This window comes from Myotis davidii, unplaced genomic scaffold, assembly GCF_000327345.1.
Source record: "Myotis davidii unplaced genomic scaffold, ASM32734v1 scaffold78, whole genome shotgun sequence".
Taxonomy (NCBI): Eukaryota; Metazoa; Chordata; class Mammalia; order Chiroptera; family Vespertilionidae; genus Myotis; species Myotis davidii.
In genome coordinates, this window is record NW_006290305.1 from 5400522 (window position 1) to 5421332 (window position 20811).

The following is a 20811-nucleotide window of genomic DNA, read 5'->3' on the forward strand; positions in this document are numbered from 1 at the left end:
GCAACTGGTTCCAGCTTTGCCACTATATTGTCGACTGACCACTAATGTCCTTTTCAGGTCTAATATTTTATAATTTCTGGTACAAGATCAGGCAAGTTGTAAAATCAACAAATGAAAATTATTTCATTCATGTTTCTTCCATCATTCTATTCTAGAGTATTTTTCAGGTATCAAGCCTTGTGCACACAGGGAAGAGTAAAAAGAGGACTGTCCTTGTCCTCAAGAAGCCCAGCCCGAGGGTGTTAGAAACAGGTCACTAAAGCCAAGAACTATTGTGATGAGCATCTCAGAAAAGATTGCACAAAGTGTGATTGGACACACGGAGGAGTGTCAATGTGTACAACGAAATCTCTTGCAGCATCTGCTTCATTGAGGACATCTGTCCTGAACTTCATGCCTAAACACTCCTACTGCTAGGAACATCTGAAGGCTGCTCCTGCACTGCCTACAGACACCAACTTTCTCCCCAAAATAAAGAGGTTTTATTTTATTTTTTTGTTAATCCTTACCTAAGGATATTTTTCCATTGTTTTTTAGAGAGAATGGAAGGGAGAGGGAGAGACACACAGAGAGAAACATCTGAGAGAGACACATTGATTGGTTGTCTCTCCTGCACATGCCCCGACTGGGGCCAGGGTTTGAGCCTGCAACCAAGGTACATGCCCTTGACATGAATCCAAACTAGGACCCTTCAGTCCACAGGCCGGCACTCTATCCATTGAGCCAAACCAGCTAGGGCTAAAAGGTCTTTATATTCCCAATGTAGCTTCGATTCACTCCGCCACTTATACAAAGAAAACCCCTCCAATTTCCAAGTTTTCCTCATCAGACTTACCAAAACAGCTGAGCTTCCAAGAACCCAAGATGATGCTTTATCAAGAACAGAGAAGACTGAAGGTCATGGGAGGGCCAGCTCAGGAAGTCCCGGCAGGCCCCTGGATAACTGTAAGAGGAACCCTAAAGTAGCAAGATTTTTCCTCACAATTTCCATACTGCCCAGCTCCTGGCAGAACTACACTGTAGGGCAAGAAAACCAGGGGGAATTATGTTGACTCCCACCGCCCCCTGTGATGCCTGAGGTGAGGAGCAAGAATGGAGGCATTGCTGCTCTTTGGGATGGGCAGGGAGAACAGCCTGCAAACACTCAGAGTTCTGGTCTCTGGTCCCTTCTCACTCTCCCCGAATCTCTGCCAGGCAAATTGAGAACTATTCTTTCTACCTCCTGTAATCACTTCTCTATACAATGATCCATAATTTCTTAATTTTAGCATTTCATTTGATATCCATTTTAATCATTAAGGTCAAATCAAAATATTGCAGATGTGTTTTGTTATTTCTTGGGAGAGGTGGTAATTTCTTGCCTCCCCTGTCCACAGGAAGCCGCACTGCTGGCCTTTCTCCACAGGAGGCCTGGCTGGTGTGCCCCTGAGTTTGGGGTTCTGTTCTCCCTGAGAACCTGCCCTGGTGATAACACTGGTGCTCTGGCCTCATACACTGAATCCTTAAGAGGACATTATGTGGAAGAAATATTTTTTAAATCAGCGAAGAAAAGCTATGCACTGTATTTTTATGAACAAAAGCAAGTCTGAAATGGAGTTAGAGGGAACGTTAAATTAAGTTTCATTGTATAAAAACTCAAATACATCTACTCTATTATTATTATCTTCCCTTGCCATTTTTAAAGTTTCTTTTGAAGGTCTTGAAGAACGAACTTAGTTTCCAAAATGAATTTTCAAAGAGATGACTGACATTATCATCCTAAAAGCAACATTAATAAAAATGATCTTTGTTTCTTGGCAGTAAAGGAATCCAGAGTATTATTTTTTTAATACAATAAAGTTCACCTAAAATGAGGTGGGGGAAGGGAGGTAGTGATGATAATAAGGGACTCAGCACCGTTTGTTAATGCACATTGTGGCAACTCAGCTACAACAAGTAATAAAAACCCAAGCCAATGTAGTAATATAAAACTGAAATTTCACCACTGAATGACATTCTGGTCTTTGTTATTATGTGAACCTTAATGAAAAAGGGAAAACTTTTAGGTTGGAAGTAAGCTACTTAGACCTCCTTTCCTTAAACAACTTTAGCCATGGATAGAACCTTTTCAAAAAGTTTAAGAATTGTGACAAAAGAACTAAGAACATTTAGCTCTTATGGTTTGCAGCTCCTGGGAGGGAACCAGCTTCTGCTGGCTAATGTGACCTCCTAAGCCAGGTAAGGTTGCACAGAGAGAGCACAGCTGTGGGGTCAGAGCAGGATGCCTGTTAATTTCCCCAGGTCTGGCACCTGACTAAGCATCTGCTCTGGATGGCCACAAATCATTTCAGGAAGGACCAGGCGTGGGCCTGGCACATCAGAGCTCCTCAATCCAAGCAACAATGATTATTATTGTAGTTATTACTCCTCTATCATAAGCTGCTCAGAAGATCATAACTGAAGTTCAGAAATATTGTACTAGAACTTAGAATGTTTCCTAAGACACGCATGGCAGAAAGGAGACACCATGTTATTACAAGTTGTTTTTATCGTTACAGACCTGAATAGTGTCAATAATACGTAAGAAAAGCTTTCCTACAGTGATCAGATAATATCTGTGTTGATGCTGTCCTGACAGCTTTCTTACATGTCATTAATTCTCCTGGCCACCCTTTAAGGCAGATATCAGTATTAGTATTACTCACATCTAATTGATGAGGAGAAAGAGACTCAGAAAAATTACACAACTTGCCCAAGATTACAGAGACAGTAAGGGCCAGATTTAAATGCTGGATCACCAAGCTCCATGCTGAGGTTGGTTTCATTTTTATGGTCTTAACATCTCTGTACCTTATTTCCCAGGATATAACTATTTTTTTTTGTAATTTCTCCAATCAACAATGTCTTCTCATCTCTGCGGTGTTTTGATGGAACAAAATATCTTCTAAAACTTCAATTTTACAGAATGAATATACATTATTAATACCAAACACATTTCTTGCATAAAATTATTGCTTCCATAAAATTATTGCTGCCCTGGATGGTATATGGCTCAATTGGTTGGTGTGTCAACCCATATACTAGAGGGTGGCCGGTTCATTTCCTGGTCAGGGCACATACCCAGGTTGTAGGTTAGATCCCCGGTCGGGACGTGTATGGGAGGCAACTGATCAATCTTTCTCGCTCACAATCAATGTTTCTCTCTCTTCCTTCCTCTCTCTAAATATCAATTTAAAAAATTACTGTCAAAATATGGGTTACTGTACTGTTAGAACATGGATACTATTAAAGTGATAATCACAATGTACTGGCATAAGTTTAAAGGGCAGTAATGATTAGAAATTCTAAGCATCTAACAAAAAGCAAGAAATAAATGGAATAAAGACTGAATAGCAATCTACTCAACATATTTTGTTAAGCAAATCTAATATTACAGCTTTTTCCTTTTTTAAACTTAAATTCTTTATTGTTTGAAGTATTAAATAAGTCTCCTTTTCTCCCCATTGACCTCTCCCCACCCGATCTTGTCCCCTCACACATGCCCCCCCGCACTGTGTGCGTCCATTGATCATGCTCATAATCATAGATATAAGCCCTTTGGTTGTTTTGCCCTTTTTTAGCACTTCAGTTTAATAAAAACTTTCGCTTATAGTAATCTTCATGACAACACTGTGAGATATGTTAACTGCATATAAACTCCCATTATAGAAAGACTCTGAGTCCACAGGATGGCCTAGACCACACAATAGCAGACAACAGCCAGATGCCACCCAAGGCTTTTGGTCCCTGCTACATGCTCTTTTAAACTGTTATACCATCTTCCTAAGACATTATGTCCTATGACTCATTTACACCAGAGAGATAAGATTCCACTCAGTCTAAGTAAAACTGCAATCCTCTGGAGAGAGCTCAGAGAGAGCCACACAGAACTACCTGCCAGCGTTCTTCCCACCTACACCCCTGGGTTTCTGTGGGCCATGCCGGAGCCCCCACCTGAAATGACCCAGTAACCTTCCACCCAGAAGCACACGGGCCCATTTACTTCCTCCAGGTCCCTGCCCCAATGACTGACTTAAGATGAAAATGCAATCATATGCTTGTGCCATTAAAAATCTGTTTACAATCCAATTATTTCTTAAAAAAACAAAACAAAACATGAATTGAGGGCTGTGCCCAGTGCAGACCCAGGGTTGGAAATTCAGATGTTAAGTCACAGAGGGCAGTGCCTGCCCTAAAGGTGGTGGCAGTTTGGCAGGGTAAGTAGTCACCACACAGAGAGGTGAAGGAGTCTGAGCTGGCCAGGGGGCAGCAAGGCCAGAGGAGGCTCTCCCAGGAAGTAGACATCTGGGCTACACCTGCGAGGGTGACCTAATAAGTGAGAGGGAGTATGTGCATGTATGTGAATATGGGTGTGATTATGCATGTGTGCATGTGTGTTGGGGGTCGGAGGAGGGGTAGAGGAGCGAAGAAGAGAGAAGATTGCATGCTCAGGAAGCATCAAATACAGCCTGGCATATTCTCAGGCCTGAGCATATATTTATGTGACTGCAGCTGGCAGATGGCTTGAAGGGGAGGCTGACCCAGGTAGTGACTAGATGATGGACACCTTCCATTAGAGACGAAGCAGTCTGAGGCTGGATTTACCTTGAAGGTGACGGTAAAACTGATGGACTGTTAAAGAGAATGAAAGATCCCTGCAGCCCCAGTGTGAGCACAAATTGGAGAGCTGAAAAAGCAACAGTAAGAATCAAGTTAGCAGAGGGGTGATGAGAAGTAAAGGAGAAAAGGGAGATATGTTAGTGACCCTGAGAGGTGAGAAGAAAGGCAGGCCTTCAAAGGAGTCGGTACAGGTACACAAGATTCTAGTCACCTTCCTGATGGAATCTGAATTTGTAGCAATGGCTTATTTGAAGGAGTCTTTCTGAATTTCTCTTCTCATTTAACAAAACATCAGAGATTGATTTAAGGATAGAAGCAGGGTATTCTTTTATGCATATGCATTATATGGAAGGGTCAATGTATTTAACTTCTATTTAGAGATGAAAATGCAAATTTAAAAACCTTCTTTATCCAGATATTCTGACTTGTTAAAAGGCAGTTTTAGACCTTCAGCTTCTTACCTATGAAAGTTTCAGTGATAATTACTTCTGCTAAGAAAGAGGTTCGATTCAATAAACATTTATTGCACACTTAATTAGGTTTGAGCTACTGAATGATAGAGACTAAATTATGAAAATCATTTTGCATTTCCTATTCTATTTACATACATTTTACATAATGATTAACCTAGGAAAATGCTCACTTTCAGCTTAAATGCATATATCCAATACTCCTGCATGTTGGTCAAACCTCATTTACCATGGATGTGTTTTAAATGAATTTACTTGGATGGCCACTGTTGCTTCTCTTTACTTTCTCTTAGGCTTTTTCATAGGTTGCTCCTCTCCTTGGTGGGCCTATACCTGTCTTCCAGCTCCCGACTGGCTACTTCTCCTTAGGGTCTCAGCTTAAACTGCACACTCTGACTCCCTTGTTGAGATACCACCCTTGTGTCAGATGCGGTTACAGCACCCTGGACTTTCCTCTGTAGCACTGATCATCATCCTACCACAGTGACCTGGACATAAGAATATTCAATAGATGTTTGGTGACTGGATGAAGATGAATGAATAATAGCCAAATGTCAACCCTAAAATCCCCTATAACACTTTCCACTATTATAAAGGAAAGAATTTTAATGAGATGCTCATAATTGCAGAGAGCTCTTAGCACATCTCATTGAGCAGAGAAAAAAAAACACACACTGATGCCAGACAGGAAAATTCTTTAAGGTAAAAGCAGAGACGTGAAAGATCTGGGACAGAGAGAACAACTCAGAAGGAATGTGGTGATATGGAAAAAAGCTAACATCCCTTCCTAATCTTTTTACTACTTACAGGTTGAAGAATGAAGTGTTAATTAAGTAACTGAAAACTAAATACAAGTAACCACCACAGGATAATATAATAATATCACATATATTTCTTTATGTATTATATTTTATAGCATAAATTATAAAACATAACATACACTTAAAATCGTTTTTGATGCACTAGAAGGCGAATCAGTATTTCTGTATTCTCATCATAAAGAATTACACTGCATATATTTGTAAGCGCTGGTTGAGAAAATGTTCTGCAAAACAGAGGTCATTATATGACTGTGCCCATCTCCCTGAAACAGGACCACGAAGCATCGTCACGAGAGGCATGTGGTCAGGTGCCCTTTCAGTGGTTCCTGGGCTCTGAAAGGCTATGCTTCTAAGCAGCGCAGTGGATTAACTTTCACTCTCTGCCCCATAAGTGACTTTATCGGTCTCTTAGAACTTATAATATTTTCTTGCGTATATATGTGATTTTAACAACTTAAAAAAGTGAAAGTGAGGCATCTATATAGTCAAATCCATCTTTGTCAAAATTTCCAAGATCCTCTCTCCCAAATGTTACTAGTCTTAGCTTGGGACACTGCTGGCAATATGTCCCTTACACTCCCTGGAATCAATCACTGTGATTGGGAAGACCCAGCCGTTCCTGAGAGAAATGGCACAGCAGCTCTGAGATTCATAAGGCAATGCGTTGTTCAGTTCAAGGCATTTGCAACCTTTCGGTGTTTAAAACTGTCCCACTGTTAACATTTATAGAGCGATGGGGGGAAAGAAACAGCATGTAACTCTCTCTGTTGTCCATGGAAAATGGAGATCAACTTGCATGTCCACCTTCCTCACCTGACGGATGGTTTCTGGGCTGCTGGTCAGTATGATGGGGATGCGCAGCACTATCTGCTTGACCGCTAGGGAGGCAGTTGTGTATAATGTATGGCCTCCACTGTAAATGACACTCAAGGGCATTCGTGTAATCTCTGGTTCCAATCGCAGGCATTTATCTTTTCAGCGACAAGCATAGGTTCCTTTGGGCATCGTAGGAATGAGAAATTGCATGATCAAAACCTTGGTTCTTCCCTGGCCCCGGTCAAGAATTAGTCACAATCATCCACTGAGTGTCCTGGTGCCATTCCTTTAGGAGCTGAGAGAAGCACTGGCACACTGGCTTTCAATAAGCCCAAACCCTGCCACATCATTCAATAGGGCTTGCAGACAGACCCCAACACATCTGATAATCACTGCAAAGGTGACCGGCACAGGATCGGGGCAAAGCAGTTAGGGCAATGCAGTAAGAGGAAGAAAGAGAGAAACAAAAAGAGAACGATCCAGAGGGTCCTTCTGAGCAAGAGCGCCAAATAATGCCACATGTTTACTGTTTATGAAACTTTGGATTTAAAAAAGTCAGACAATTTGTGAATTATCAGAGTCATTGATAAGCTAGGTTGTCAATTTTTAGTGTTCTAGTATTTACTCTAACAGTACTTTAAATGGTTACCAATCACTTGGATTAGTAAACATAGTAAACTAGAGGCCCAATGCATGAAATTTGTGCACTTGAGTGGGGGAGGATCATCCCTCAGCCCGGCCTGCGCCCTCTCGCAGTCCAGGAGCCCTCAGGGGATGTCCGACTGATGGCTTAGGCCCGCTCCTGGCAGGGTGTGGGCTTAAACCATCAGCCAGACATCCTTAGCACTGCTGCAGAGGCGGGAGAGGCTCCCACCACCACCGCTGTGCTCACTAGCCGTGAGCCCAGCTCCTGGCTAAGCGGTGCTCCCTCTGTGGGAGTGCACTGACCACCAGGGGGCAGCTCTTGCATTGAGCGTCTTACCCCTGTGGTCAGTGCACATCACAGCAACTGAATGACCAGTGGACTATCTGCCTTCTGGTGGCTAGTGCACATCACAGCAAGCGGTTGAGCAGCCTTAGCATATCAAAATATTACGCTTTTATTGGTTGAAAGGTTTACTGGATGACGGACATTTAGCATATTAGGCTTTTATTATTATATGATACATTTTCTTTTTTTCCCCCCTATAAAGGACTAAATGGTTTTGATTTCTTTAAATCTTGTTTCTAATAAAAATTAGCATTTGGCATTTACAAGACCCCTTCCCTTTGTGCCCTAAGAGGTAGCTATATACTAACTGGGTCCAATGGAAAAGGGAGGCCGGGAGGGCTCTCACAACCTGCAGCCTGTGCCTCCTTACCCCTCCAGTGCCTGCCCCTCTGATCTTTCCTGCTGCGGCTGAGTCGATCATCCTTACCCCTTTTCCTTACCTAGAGCCTTGGAATGGTATACTCAGTGCCATCACAAGCTCCTCTGCATCCCCAGAGCTTAGCACAGTGCTTGGACCCTAGTGAGTATCTGGTAAATGTAATCCTAGCAACTCCATGACATAAAATGGCATTATCTCTGCTTCGGGAAGATGAGGAACCTGAGGCTCAGAGGTGTTGGGAAATCTATGATGACCACACAGCTAGTGGTGAGAGAGCTGGACTTTGAAATTAGGTTTAACTACAAAGAGGATGTTCCTTCCCTATATCATGTGTCTTATTTCAAAGTTTAGTCCACAAATTATGTGGCCCAGAGTAATTATTTGAAAGTTAGAATTGCTTTTTTCCGTAGACTATGCCAAAGGAAGAAAGGGTGACTCTGACTGTCTAAAAGGGTACACGTGATACCTGACACTATTTTGTATTTTAGGCAATAATGATATTGATTAATAATTATTGATAAATACAGTAGTTTATTTTCCAATTAATTGAGAGTACAGCACTGTTTAGATCTGGAAATTATGCATCATTTTCTAATAGGTGAATGTTAACTGAAGCTACTTTTATATGCATGTGACAGAATTTTTGTATCTGGAGGCTAACTTTTTATTGTGAGGTTTTGCACTGTAGTAGGGATTGAGCCTGCAACTGGGGCATGTGCCCTGACCAGGAATCACACCTATGACATCTTGGTTCCTGGCTCAATGCTCAACCCCTGACCCACATCAGCCAAGTAACCTCATAATCTTCACAAGAACCATATAATGTTGATAACTCAAAGGTTCCTTGCAAGAAGCAGAAGAGAATGAGATGTTCAAGGAGGTAGTGTTAATGGAGTGAACATGTTTTTCCTTGGACTTACCGGTGGTAGACAATCAAAAAGATTGTTGCTGCTTTTAAAAAAAAAATTGGTCTATACATTATAACATCCAACTTCTAAACCATATTAAATTATATGCCAACAATTTTAACTCCTAACATAGGGAACTCCTTAAAACAAAAATGCATGTTTATCTCTACCTTTCATTAATAACAATGATCTCTTTTCTTGCTTTTATTGTCAAAAGATTTGTTTCGCAGCCCCATCTGAGGTGACACATTTTACAGACTTTCTGACTCCCACTCTAGTGCTGAGTCCCTTTAACAAAATCAGATGTGTGATACCACCTGGGGACAAAAGTGCAGGCTGATGGCCCACGAGGAGAATACATCTCATTCCCGATATAGCTTTGGGATCAAATCAAACATTTAAGGAAGTGCAACATATTACCTTAAAATAAATACAATTGCTTTATACTGCCTATTTATCTTCAATGGAATGAAAACTTGTCCTTCACCTTGCCCTCAGAAAACAGCATGGGACAAATAACTTGATAATGAGAAAAAATAGCATATTTTAATACACTTCTAATTATCTGTCTAGTTTGTTACAAAAGAATATCTGGTAAGTAGTTTGAGTAAATCAGGTGCTAGAAGCTAACAATGAGGCTTTAATATGTGCTCACATTTTCCTAGTTAACTATGTAAGGCAAATCAGCCTAGAGAAAGACATGATAGGATTAAATGAAAATAGCAGACATTTGCAAAGTCTACCACAGAAATGCATTCAAGGGAAAATCACTTAAATAAACATCTGGACATATTATATAAAAATAATTCTTGATTTATATATAAAACTGAAGGTATTACATGACACACATTTTTTAAAATCAGAAGTATTGCCCTGGCCGATGATGCTCCACGGTTAGAGTGTCTGCTCAAGCACAGAAGAGTCAAGGGTTCGATTCCCAGTTGAGGGCCTGTACCTGGATTGCTGGTTCAATCCCTGGTACTGACTGGGGCATGTGCAGGAAGCAACCAACCAATCTGTCTCTCTCACATCGATGTCCCTCTCTCTCTGTCTCTGCCTCTCCCCCCTTCCTACATTCCACTCTCTCCAAAAAGCAATGGGAAAAATATCCTTGGGCTGAGGGTTAACAAAAAATAAAAATTAAAAATAAATAAAACCGGAAGTGTTTTGGGTGAAGAAAATATTTATGCTTGCCATAATAGAAAGTATTTCTTGTCTCATTTGAAATCTTAAGTAGAACACAACCTTTAAAAAGTAAGGCAAATATTTCTTCATTCCTTATGCCCTTATCTCTTCCCTATCCATAAAGTAGTGAGGTTCCTATTTGCTGCCCTGATTCTCAGCTAGAAAAATTATTCCTAAGTGTCTTTTTAAATATAACCATTGAGAAAGCATTTGGTTGAGAGGACAACCATCGTATAATAAGTTACCAATGACAATAAAAGAACAACATTAGGATAATTGGGGCCTTTTATTATAAGAACAACAAAGTGGGTGCCACAAATTAAATTTACATTCACATGGTTAGGCATCGGTTTTAATGTCTGGGTTGCTGATGTGCTTATTGCCCACCTCCCATCCCCATGGACAGACAGATCTGTAACAGATATTTCCCCCACTTAATAATATCTCCTGAATGAATAATTAAAAAAATAAGAACTTAATTTTTTAACTTTTCACTGAAATATCAGAATGTTTAATTAATAAACATTTTCAAACACCGAGTTTTAATTAAGAAGACATGTAGCTCCAAAACATTTATGAACAAACTCAAGCAACAAAGTTGTGAGAACCAAAGTGAGTCATTTGAAAACAGCATCACCTAAAGCTGAAAAATCTGATTCTCAAGCATATAGACCATTGGAAGGTATAACATATTATTAACGAAGAATACTGCAGACATATTGATATCATAAATAGAGTCACAGAGGGAAATTTTGTTGTGTAAAGTTTGTGTTAAATTCATTCTTTATTTAGAGATGCTCTTTTATGCCAAAGTACAAGGGTTTTCAGTGTTGGGTTGTGTCTGCATGTAATGAACAGTGGAGAGAAGAGAGAGAAAAGAGGTGGTTCTAAATGAGTTTCTCCCTGTCTTATTAAAGAAAACAAATTGCATCTATGAACAGACATTAAAATTCTGTCCTAGGTGCTAGTTTACCAGCTGGAATGATGGAATTTGTGTTCTCCCTAGCCCACTACAGATTTAAATAATTGTATGTGACAGAGCTGAAGTGTTGATCAATAAAAAGACAACAATCATTTACAGTGAGACTTTAGTGCAATTTCAAGAATCTGCACTAACCAAGCTCAGTGCTTGTAGCAGAATCAATACCTTACTTAGGGAAGAGCACAAATGAAGTACCACTGAATTTTAACACCAATGAATATGGATTAAAGAAAAACCAAATCAATTGAAAGAATGGGTTTTGGAAATCACACAGTGACAGTATTTTTGAACACATAATACTGTGAATAATACAGGAAAGCCAACAGATGTTCACTTTCATCTCCCCTCTTTCTTCTAGTAGTTATCATTTGGGAAAAGCTTTCTTGTATTGCAGTTTGATTACATGTGCATTTTGCAAATTTCCAGATGTGTTCAAATGTTTTAATCTACATTATGGCTTTATATTTTAGGGCCCTATGATTCCCTAATCAGAGTTCTTATTTCTCTAAATACTAAATGAAATGGAAAATTTTCATATACCCCATTTAGTTTGAGAGTATTATAAACTTTTTTCCCCCTTCAAACTAGTTTTTCTAGCTATTTTGGTCTTCTATTTACTCAATAGATAATCAGTCCCATTTTGTTGTACTATAATAATGAATTCCTTGCAGAGAATATTTACTTCTCTGCACAAAATCTTTGACAGGTGAGATTGAGATAATTTCCTCTCTCAAATTTGTGCAATAAAATTTACCCATTCAAGACAAGCATCCTTGCAATAAAGGTAGAGTCCACAGTGGATTTTCCTGTAATACTTACTGAATATTGTCCCATAAGAAATGAAAGTGATTGCAGCATTATGGATTTAGATAATGAACATGGATCATAAATTTATTTATGTTAAGATGCTAACATGGTGGATGAAGGTATAAAAGGGGGCAGAATACAAAGTGACCCTGTCAAATTCCAGGGATATTAAGCTGATAACAGGATGATGTTTACTAGTATCGAAGCAGAGCAGTGCTGAACTTGGAACATAAGGCAATATGACAACTGTGAAAGAAAATGTGACAACCTAAACTGAAATCTTAGAGGAGACAAAGAGTCAGGCCTGATGAAATGATGTGAGATCTTGGGTGAAAGCTATGTAGTTTGCCTACTCTGACAAGTCTCTGAATCTGTATTGTTAGAGGCATAAGAATAAGAAGTCTGAAGATGTCTATAATTAATGAACTAGCAAGACTTAAAAAATCTCCAAAACCAACTAGAAAGGTTTAAATGAAAACAACAATAAAATAATTCTTTAGGCAACACATATGACAGAAAATAGGAACAGTAGTTTAAAATGCAGGCGACAATTTAAAAAGATAAGGGGGAAGGAGGTTTGGGAAAAGGACTAAGGTGGATTGCCCGAAGGAATATTTTTGAAAACTTAGACTTGGAAAGATCTGTATAAAGACGTGGATGGAAGTCTGACAGAAAGGGCTTGAAGGAACAATGCAACAGAAATAGAAAATATGTAAAATGAGTTTATATAGAAATAAAGTAGAATAGGGAATAGCTGGCTGTTTGGAGACATGGCTAGGATTTCAGCTTCCTGCAGTTAGGAGGCACTGGAGGTAAGTGACCTTTACCCTTTCATTTTATTGCGGTGCTTCTGCTGTAGAACACAGACTCCTGTCCTAATGGCCCACTGTTGCTAAGTCTGGGCAACTGTTAAATTGGTCAGAAAAAAAATGATGTTGCAAAGGCCATGGTCAGAGCGTCAACTTTCATTTAATAATAACTCAGCCTTCCGGAGTGAAAAAGGAATGACCCATGGCCAGGTACACCTGGGTCTTAGGCAGCAATCTAATGAGTGTGTGCCTTGGGTCATTCAGATGAGTGCAACCAGTCATCACCACACACAAGCCAACCCTGAGGTTCTGGGTGGTGCCAGTGGCATCACATTCTAGCAGCAATAATACCCGAAATTTGGAAGAGAGCTTTTACATATTCCATAGTGTTTTCATAAACTACACCTATGAATGGCAATCCTAAGTCCTTTATATGAGCTATTATGTTGAGTGAGTCAACAGAGTAAATTAAAAATAATTTCCTACAATATTATAGATTTTTCAAATTGTGATTCTACCCTATAGTGACTTCAATATCAGCTAATCCTATTCTGTTCTTAGTCTTGATTCTGTGGACTAAAATTAGTATATATCTCATCAGTGGTAAAATGTCCAACTAATCACTGTAGGATTCTATAGTGAAAACATAATAAGAAAGAGCCAGGTTTCAAAGGGTTAATCAAATAAAATTCTACAACAGGAACATGGAAACGAATCTGATATAGCCTTAATTGTGACTGTAAATGTTTCCTTGGTGTATGCTATTGAAAGTAATAGATTATTTTGAAGTGAATCACTTTTGATAGTACAGCATATCTGAATCCCTCTGAAACAAGTAGAAATTTCATTTATATAGATTAATGAGCTTATGACAAGTTCGTATTCAAGAGTTATTCAGGCATTCCTTTGCTCCTTCCTAGCAAGAATAAATTTATTTTATTCATTCACTGTAAAAGTTACACTTTGTAATTTCTTAGCTAAATAAATCATCATGGAATGAGAAATGAGACCTACAAGTTGGTAATAAACTTAAATCTGTTCAAATAAAGACTTCACAATGCTCTTTCCACCAGTCTATCGCAGTGACTTTCAACCATTTCATCTCATGGCACACATAAAGTAATTACTAAAATTCTGCAGCACACCAAAAAATGTGTTACATATTTTGCCGATCTGACAAAAAAATAGGTATTCTTTTGATTCATTCATACCAAACAACTATTGTTGTGTTGCCTGTTGTCATTTTTTTATTTGACAATCTACAAAAGAGGTCAGTGTCCCAGGCTATTTAGTCAGGTATTGCATTTTAATAAAATTCTTGCAGCACACAGGTTGTAAATTGCTGGTCTATTTCTTTTTTTAAAAATTGTATACCACATAGTCCACTGAGAAATTAGCCAATTTATGAAAAGTTAACCAAACTTAAACCCCAGGTAAACAAACAAACAAACAAACAAACGGTACACTTAAAGAATAGAGCTCAGGATGAAAATGCCAGGTGCCCTTGGGTAACTAAATGGCTGCAAGGAATTGTAAAGCCTTCTTGCAATAGGCTGGGGCTTTTGTTCCTCATCTTCAAAGAACAACCCCCTTGCAGCCGAATCAAACTTTACACAGTACTTGATCACTGCACATCAAAGCACTTTCCTTTTCCTCAATCATTTCTTTTAATTAGAACTAATACAGATAGGGGTTTACATGCTGACTGAGGTTGGTTGCAAATCCCTGGAAAATGCATTCAAGAAATCAATCAATTTGGTTTTTGTTTTCATGCCTCCAGCCCATCCCTTCCCTGCTCAGTACCTGACAGGCGCGCCTCGGCTTTGTGCAGGCTTCAGCATGACTGTCACTGTATTGTCAGTTTGATTCAAAGGGGTCTCAAGTTCATAAGCCGGCATAGAGGGTGCTGGGGAAAACACAAAAGATGGGAGACTCGTTATTTCTGGTTTATATTTCCAGTCTTCTGTATACTTTCATTTTTAAAAACAAACATTAATAATCCTATGCACTTAGATTACATTGCAGCCATCAACTGACCATGAGCAGCCTTTATGTATATACCTTACACAAAATATCAGGGACAACTGATAAAACCGCCACATGCCAACTTCTTTGATCTCAGAGATCAAAGTTGGGAGAGAACATTCACAGGGCTTGTGAGTTGTTCATAGTATTCTGTTTCTCAAACTTCTGTTTGGATTCTTGCTAAATGGGTGTGGTGAGCTTGTGAAAATCCATTGAGATGTACACTTATAATTTGTGTACTTTTCTTCAAATGCACATTTAAGAAATAATTACTAGGATCATAACACTGAACTTTACAGTTCTTCCAGTTAAGTCAAGGTCTTTTGGGGTTTTTAAAAAATATATTTTATTGATTTCCCACAGAGAGGAAGGGAGAGGGATAGAGTCAGAAACATCGATGAGAGAGAACCACCGATCAGCTGCCCCCTGCACACTCCCCAAGGCACATGCCCCCGACTGGAATCGAACCCGGGACCCTCGAGTCCCCAGGCCGACGCTCCACCCACTGAGCCAAACCGGCCAGGGCAAGTCAAGGTTTTTTGTACCAAAGATCCATCAGGGGATTTGAAGACGACAGTAGGAGCCAGAGAGGCTTGTTGAAATTAGTGACCACTGGTGAGCTCTCAGGGAAGCAAGGAGTGAAAAAGATATGGGGATTGAAGTGAGAAAATCAGGGGTGTGACTTTTCGTTGTGCCTTGTTTTAACCAACATAAGAGCTGGGGCACATTATCTCTGGACCTTTAGTTTACTCATCTTTAAAAGTAGAAAATTACCCTCTAGGGTTGTTATCGGAATTCAAAGAGATAGAGATAAAGAGAGCCAGACAAATATAATTCTACAAATGTTAGTTCTCTTCCTAATGTGAATCCTATTTCCAAGGCCATTTCCTGGCAATCTTTCTTTTCTAGATTGTTAGCTCTCATTACGAGAATATAACAGAGCTCTTCGGTAATTCTGTCATCACCATGGACAAGGAAATCATCTCATAAAAGCTGGGATGTGAGTGTGCACCTGGTCTTTTACGACCACAGGTACGAGCTGATGAGAACACTAGAGATCATTTTTTACAAATATAGTTTTTAAATATCTGAAATATAAAAAGCTCTTACATAAAAGACAAGGGTTATATCTCAGTTCCATTTATTGGATTTTCTCAGTATTAAAAATTAACTCCAATTCTCTGAAAATTAACTTGAATTCATAATACAGAATTACATTTTGTATAGAGAGTAGTTCTATCTCTGAGCTCCATGAAAGTAGAAAATAGGGGCCCATAATTTGTAATTTTTTTGAACTATAAAAATTACATAGTTATTCTTGATGAGCTTGTGTAGGCTAATTAAAATGTCAACTACCTTTGCTTTCGAATAGAATTGTATGAACTTGGTGGGCTAACAGCTCTTTGAACCCATAACAAGCAGAATTTTCACTTAATAAACATGATATAAATGAATTATTTTCCTATAAGAACACAGTGGTAGCTATAGGGAAAAATTACAAAAAAAAAAAAAAAAAAGGAAAAAACGGGCGTGGAGGTATGCACATTGGTACACATTTCCTCTTTAAATCTTCATGATAAATCCATGCAGCAACCAATATCTTAAATTACATTTGGAGGTAAATTCCTTGATCAAAATTAGATAGGGAGTACATAGAAAAAATTACAACTAGAACCCATACTTTTAGATTGCAAGTCCAATGCCCTTTCTACTCACTCATCTGTACAACCCATGTCATTTTCCTAACCTCCCAAGGCCTTCTTCCTCTTTCCAACCCTCTATGTCGTTCTTCTAGCCTAAGGCCTCAAATCAAATACCAACTGTATGTTAAATATCAGGTCAAGTTTATGCTCACAAATAAAATCGTACAAAATAAAAATTTTTCCTTTAAGTTACAATTGCTTAAAAACAAAGTTCCAAACCTTCTCCCTCAAAAACCAGTAGAATACTTACAGTACTCTAGTTGTATTTCCCTTCCTTTATTTCCAAACAAAAACTTTTATAGAACAAGGAATGAGGGACAATATGTATGAAAATCAGGCTAATTATTATATAGCTACCCCTGACTAAGTTATCTCCCTCACCCGCCTCCTGCTCATCTACCCCCAACCAAAACAATCAAAACCCAAACTTAAATACTCCCCCTCTCATACCCAAGGGGGAAAAAATGGAAAAAGAAAATGCCCATGGAATGTGTTTATTGCTGTTACATATCCCATACCAGATGGCAACTCCATTTCCTCTAGTCTGAAGCACAAAGAAATTTTCTGCACAGTTGCATATGCCCAGAAATATTTCTCAAATTATAACTTTTGTTGGATGATGTAATTGAGATAACAAACAAAAAGCTGGAGGCCCTCAGTGCCTGGAGCAGCTTCTCTGTTGTGGTCTCTTTCTCTTTAGGACCTGAAACTGCTAATGGTGATGGTCCCAAGGAAGGCTGAGCCTCTGGCACTGAGCTCCAAATAGCCCTGCCTTTCTTCTGAGCACTCAGTCATTCAAGGCTCGGTACAGAGATTTTTCCAGCACTGCTGCTCTGGTCATTTGGGGATAAGAGTGAACAGAAGAGAACTCTCTGATCATGTCCAAGTGCCCCAGTGCAAACTGTGAAAACAGTGGCTTCTTCTTAACACAGGAGGATCTTAAGCTCCCAAATAATACATATCTGTAACATTTCATTTAATTCCATGATTCTGATTTTCAGATATCGGAAAGTATTCATTTGAATACAATGCGCCAGTTTGGGTGAGCTTTGCATACTTGGCAATGGGAATGAAAAAGTACAAAATGTCACTTCTGGTAAAAGACATAACTCTGATAAAATACCTGATATTTTGGTGGTAAACTGATTTGTTGCTGGAGGTCCAAAACCCTTGGCTGTGCTAGCTCGGATGGTAAAGGAGTATGTTGTCCCCGGATACAGTCCAAAAAACAGAAAATGGGTTTCATTTCCCAGTTTTGAAACTCGGCCACTTTGATTGGATAAGTCTATTTCCGGGTCAAAGGAACTGACTGCTTTGTAAGTGATCTGCAAGAGAATGAGAATGTGATTAAATATCTGGAGGTAGTTCAAGATTGCATCTTTATCCAATAAAGCCTTCTGATGTATGCACTGTCAGGCACTTTAGGATAAGCTCTCCTATCCCTTTAGACCCTTCAAATCCTGGATCCAACGAAGGGGCGCAGGAACTCAGCCAAAACTCTTATGAGTTACTACTTTTATAGACAGAGGAACTTAAAGCCAGTAGATTAGAACATAAAGGATGAGGTCAGGTTTAACGTAATACCTTGAAGTTGTTTGCTTTCAAAATGTCATTTTGGAAAACAACACTACAAAATACAAAATAATAAAATATGGTTCAATACAAAATAATAAAATATACAACTAGCTCAAACAGATAAGAACATGACAAGGGTAAGGCCTCATTCATCTCTCTGGTAGTGGCCACAGTTTGATTTAGTACTGAATCAGATTACGGTCCCCTGGAAAAACAAGGACACTTTTCCATTTTCATCAATGTGGCCAAAGATATCTGCTTCAAAAATAAATCCTAAACATGTGTCAGTAGCTGCTGATGCTGTGACGGCAGTCCTCATGACAGGTCATATTTGTGTCTTTTCTTTATCGCTCTTCAATAGATGTCAGGCTGGAAGTATTTTGTTCTGTACCGTTGAGTACAGTAGCCACTAGCTACAAGTGGTTATGGAGCCCTTGGAATGTGGCTAGGGAGACTGAAAAACTTAAAATGTAATGTAATTTAACTTAAATTAACTAAAGTTCAAATTTAAATTGCCACTTGTGACTAGGAGCTGCCATTTCCAACAGTGCAATGCTAGAAGCTTTCGCTACATAACAGGTGTTTGAAGCACACTGGGTGAGTCTGATATGTGTGAAAATAAATATAACTATAACATAGGTGCCTTTAAATTTTTCCCTTTCAAATGAATTTTAAAAGAATTTCACTCTAAGTAGTTCATCAGCTATTCAAGAACATACATTTTAGTAGTGATTACTAACTTCTACCAGTTGTAATGATATAATTTTAAAATGTGGCATATTCAAAGTTTTAAATTACAAAACTGAGCACTCTTCTTGCTTTTAAATAGGTAAACTGACTTATAATTTATGTGCATGAACACTAACACTGTTATTACACAAAGTGATAGCTCACATTCTTTCTTCCTATATTCATACCATGTCATTATAATTAAGGAGACCGCTCTGAAAGAATATTTAGATTGAGTCAACTGAGCTTTGGAAAGAAACTGTTTGCTATATATATTCATCTCTGCAGTGACTGGGACTCTCAGAATCAGGCAGCTTGTCTGTTGTTAACCCTACAGCACAGCGGTTCTCAACCTGTGGGTCACGACCCCTTTGGGGGTCAAATGACCCTTTCACAGGGGTCGCCTAAGACCATTGGAAAACACAATATAACTACATATTGTTTTTGTGATTAATCACTATGCTTTAATTATGTTCAATTTGTAACAATGAAAATCATCCTGCATATCAGATATTTACATTACGATTCATAACAGAAGCAAAATTACAGTTATGAAGTAGCAACGAAAATAATTTTATGGTTGGGGGTCACCACAACATGAGGAACTGTATTAAAGGGTCGCAGCATTAGGAAGGTTGAGAACCACTGCTCTAGCATATTTCCCTCACAAGGCTACTCTGAAGCAAGAGACAAGACCATGGCTCCACCAGCGTGACTCAGTAGTTGAGCGTCGACCTATGAGCCAGGAGGTCAGTTTGATTCCTGATCAGGGCATATGCCTGGGTTGCGGGCTCGATCCCCCGTGTGGGATGTGCAGGAGGCAGCTGATGGTTTTCTCTCACCACTGATAAAGTATATATTTTTTTAAAGAGAGAGAGAGAGAGAGAGACGAGACCATGTCTACCACCCAGCTGCTGTGGGAGGGACTCAGCAATGTCACTGCTGTGTGCTCAAGTGCTTACTTGGTCCTCCATTCTAACAGCCCCAGAAGATGAGCTAAGCTATGGCAGCATAATTGCTCCCCCAAAGTTTATTTATTCACTCCGTCAGCCGTTCGAAACATATTACCTGCATGCCTCCTTATGTACCAAGCACTGTGCCCTGAGCTGGGGTCTCATATAGAGATTCAGACTTGGTACCTCCCCTGGAAGAGGTAACAGTCTGGTGGGGAAGGGGAGAAGCAATTCAACAATGATGATACAGTATAATTAAAATAAGGACTAGCACTGCCCACCAGGACTAGGTTAATCGTCTTGTTCATTTTGCTGTCTTGTTGAAAGCTTTAATGGGACACAAATGTATATGGGACAAAGTCCAAGCTCCCTAACTTTGTGTTTAAGACCTGCCCTCCCCAGACTTTATATCTGAATACTTGACATGATGACATTATATTACCTTCTGTCCTGATTAGTCTCCTATGAACACTTCCTGGGCTTTTCTCACCCTGTTTTTGCTCACTAACTTTTGCCTTCCTGGAATACCACAGAGTAGCTCTGTCCTGTTTTCTCTACTTACTCAGATTCATTCATCCCATTCAAATGTTGATTAACTGGACACACACACAGTGGTGAGCAGATAGACACAGCCCTGCCCTCAGGTAACTAAGAATCTGGACTAGGATGGGTGGAGCTGGGTAGAGAGACAATAAGTAAATAATTTAAAAACACTAGGTTCTATAGAAGAAAGAGAGGTGGTTAAGATAAAAAATATTGGGCGGGGGTAAAAGGGAAGTTTGACTTTCTATAGTTTCATTCTCCAGGGTTAACAATAGTCTGAAAATATTACCGTATTTGCCGGCGTGTAAGACGATTTTTTGGCCCTGAAAAATATGCCTCCAAGTGGGGGGTCGTCTTATACGCCGGGTACACTTCAGATAGACTGTCCATAGTGCTTGCCCCGTGCCATAGTGGCCTCCCGATGCCCGCCCACTTCATTCCACATACCGTTCAGGCATCAGCAGCGCTGCTGGGTGT

General features: G+C 39.4%; 1 protein-coding gene across 3 annotated transcripts in view; it reads right to left on the minus strand.

The window, feature by feature from the left end:
- PTPRM (protein tyrosine phosphatase, receptor type M) overlaps positions 1-20811 on the minus strand; it is a 466311-nt gene that overhangs the window by 234917 nt on the left and 210583 nt on the right. For all 3 annotated transcript variants that reach the window (XM_006763285.2, XM_015563601.1, XM_006763284.2), the window contains exons 9-10: positions 17658-17859; positions 14610-14712 (exon numbers count right to left, since the gene is read on the minus strand). In XM_006763285.2, coding sequence (XP_006763348.1) covers positions 14610-14712; positions 17658-17859 — 305 coding nt within the window. The remainder of the gene's footprint in view (positions 1-14609; positions 14713-17657; positions 17860-20811) is intronic.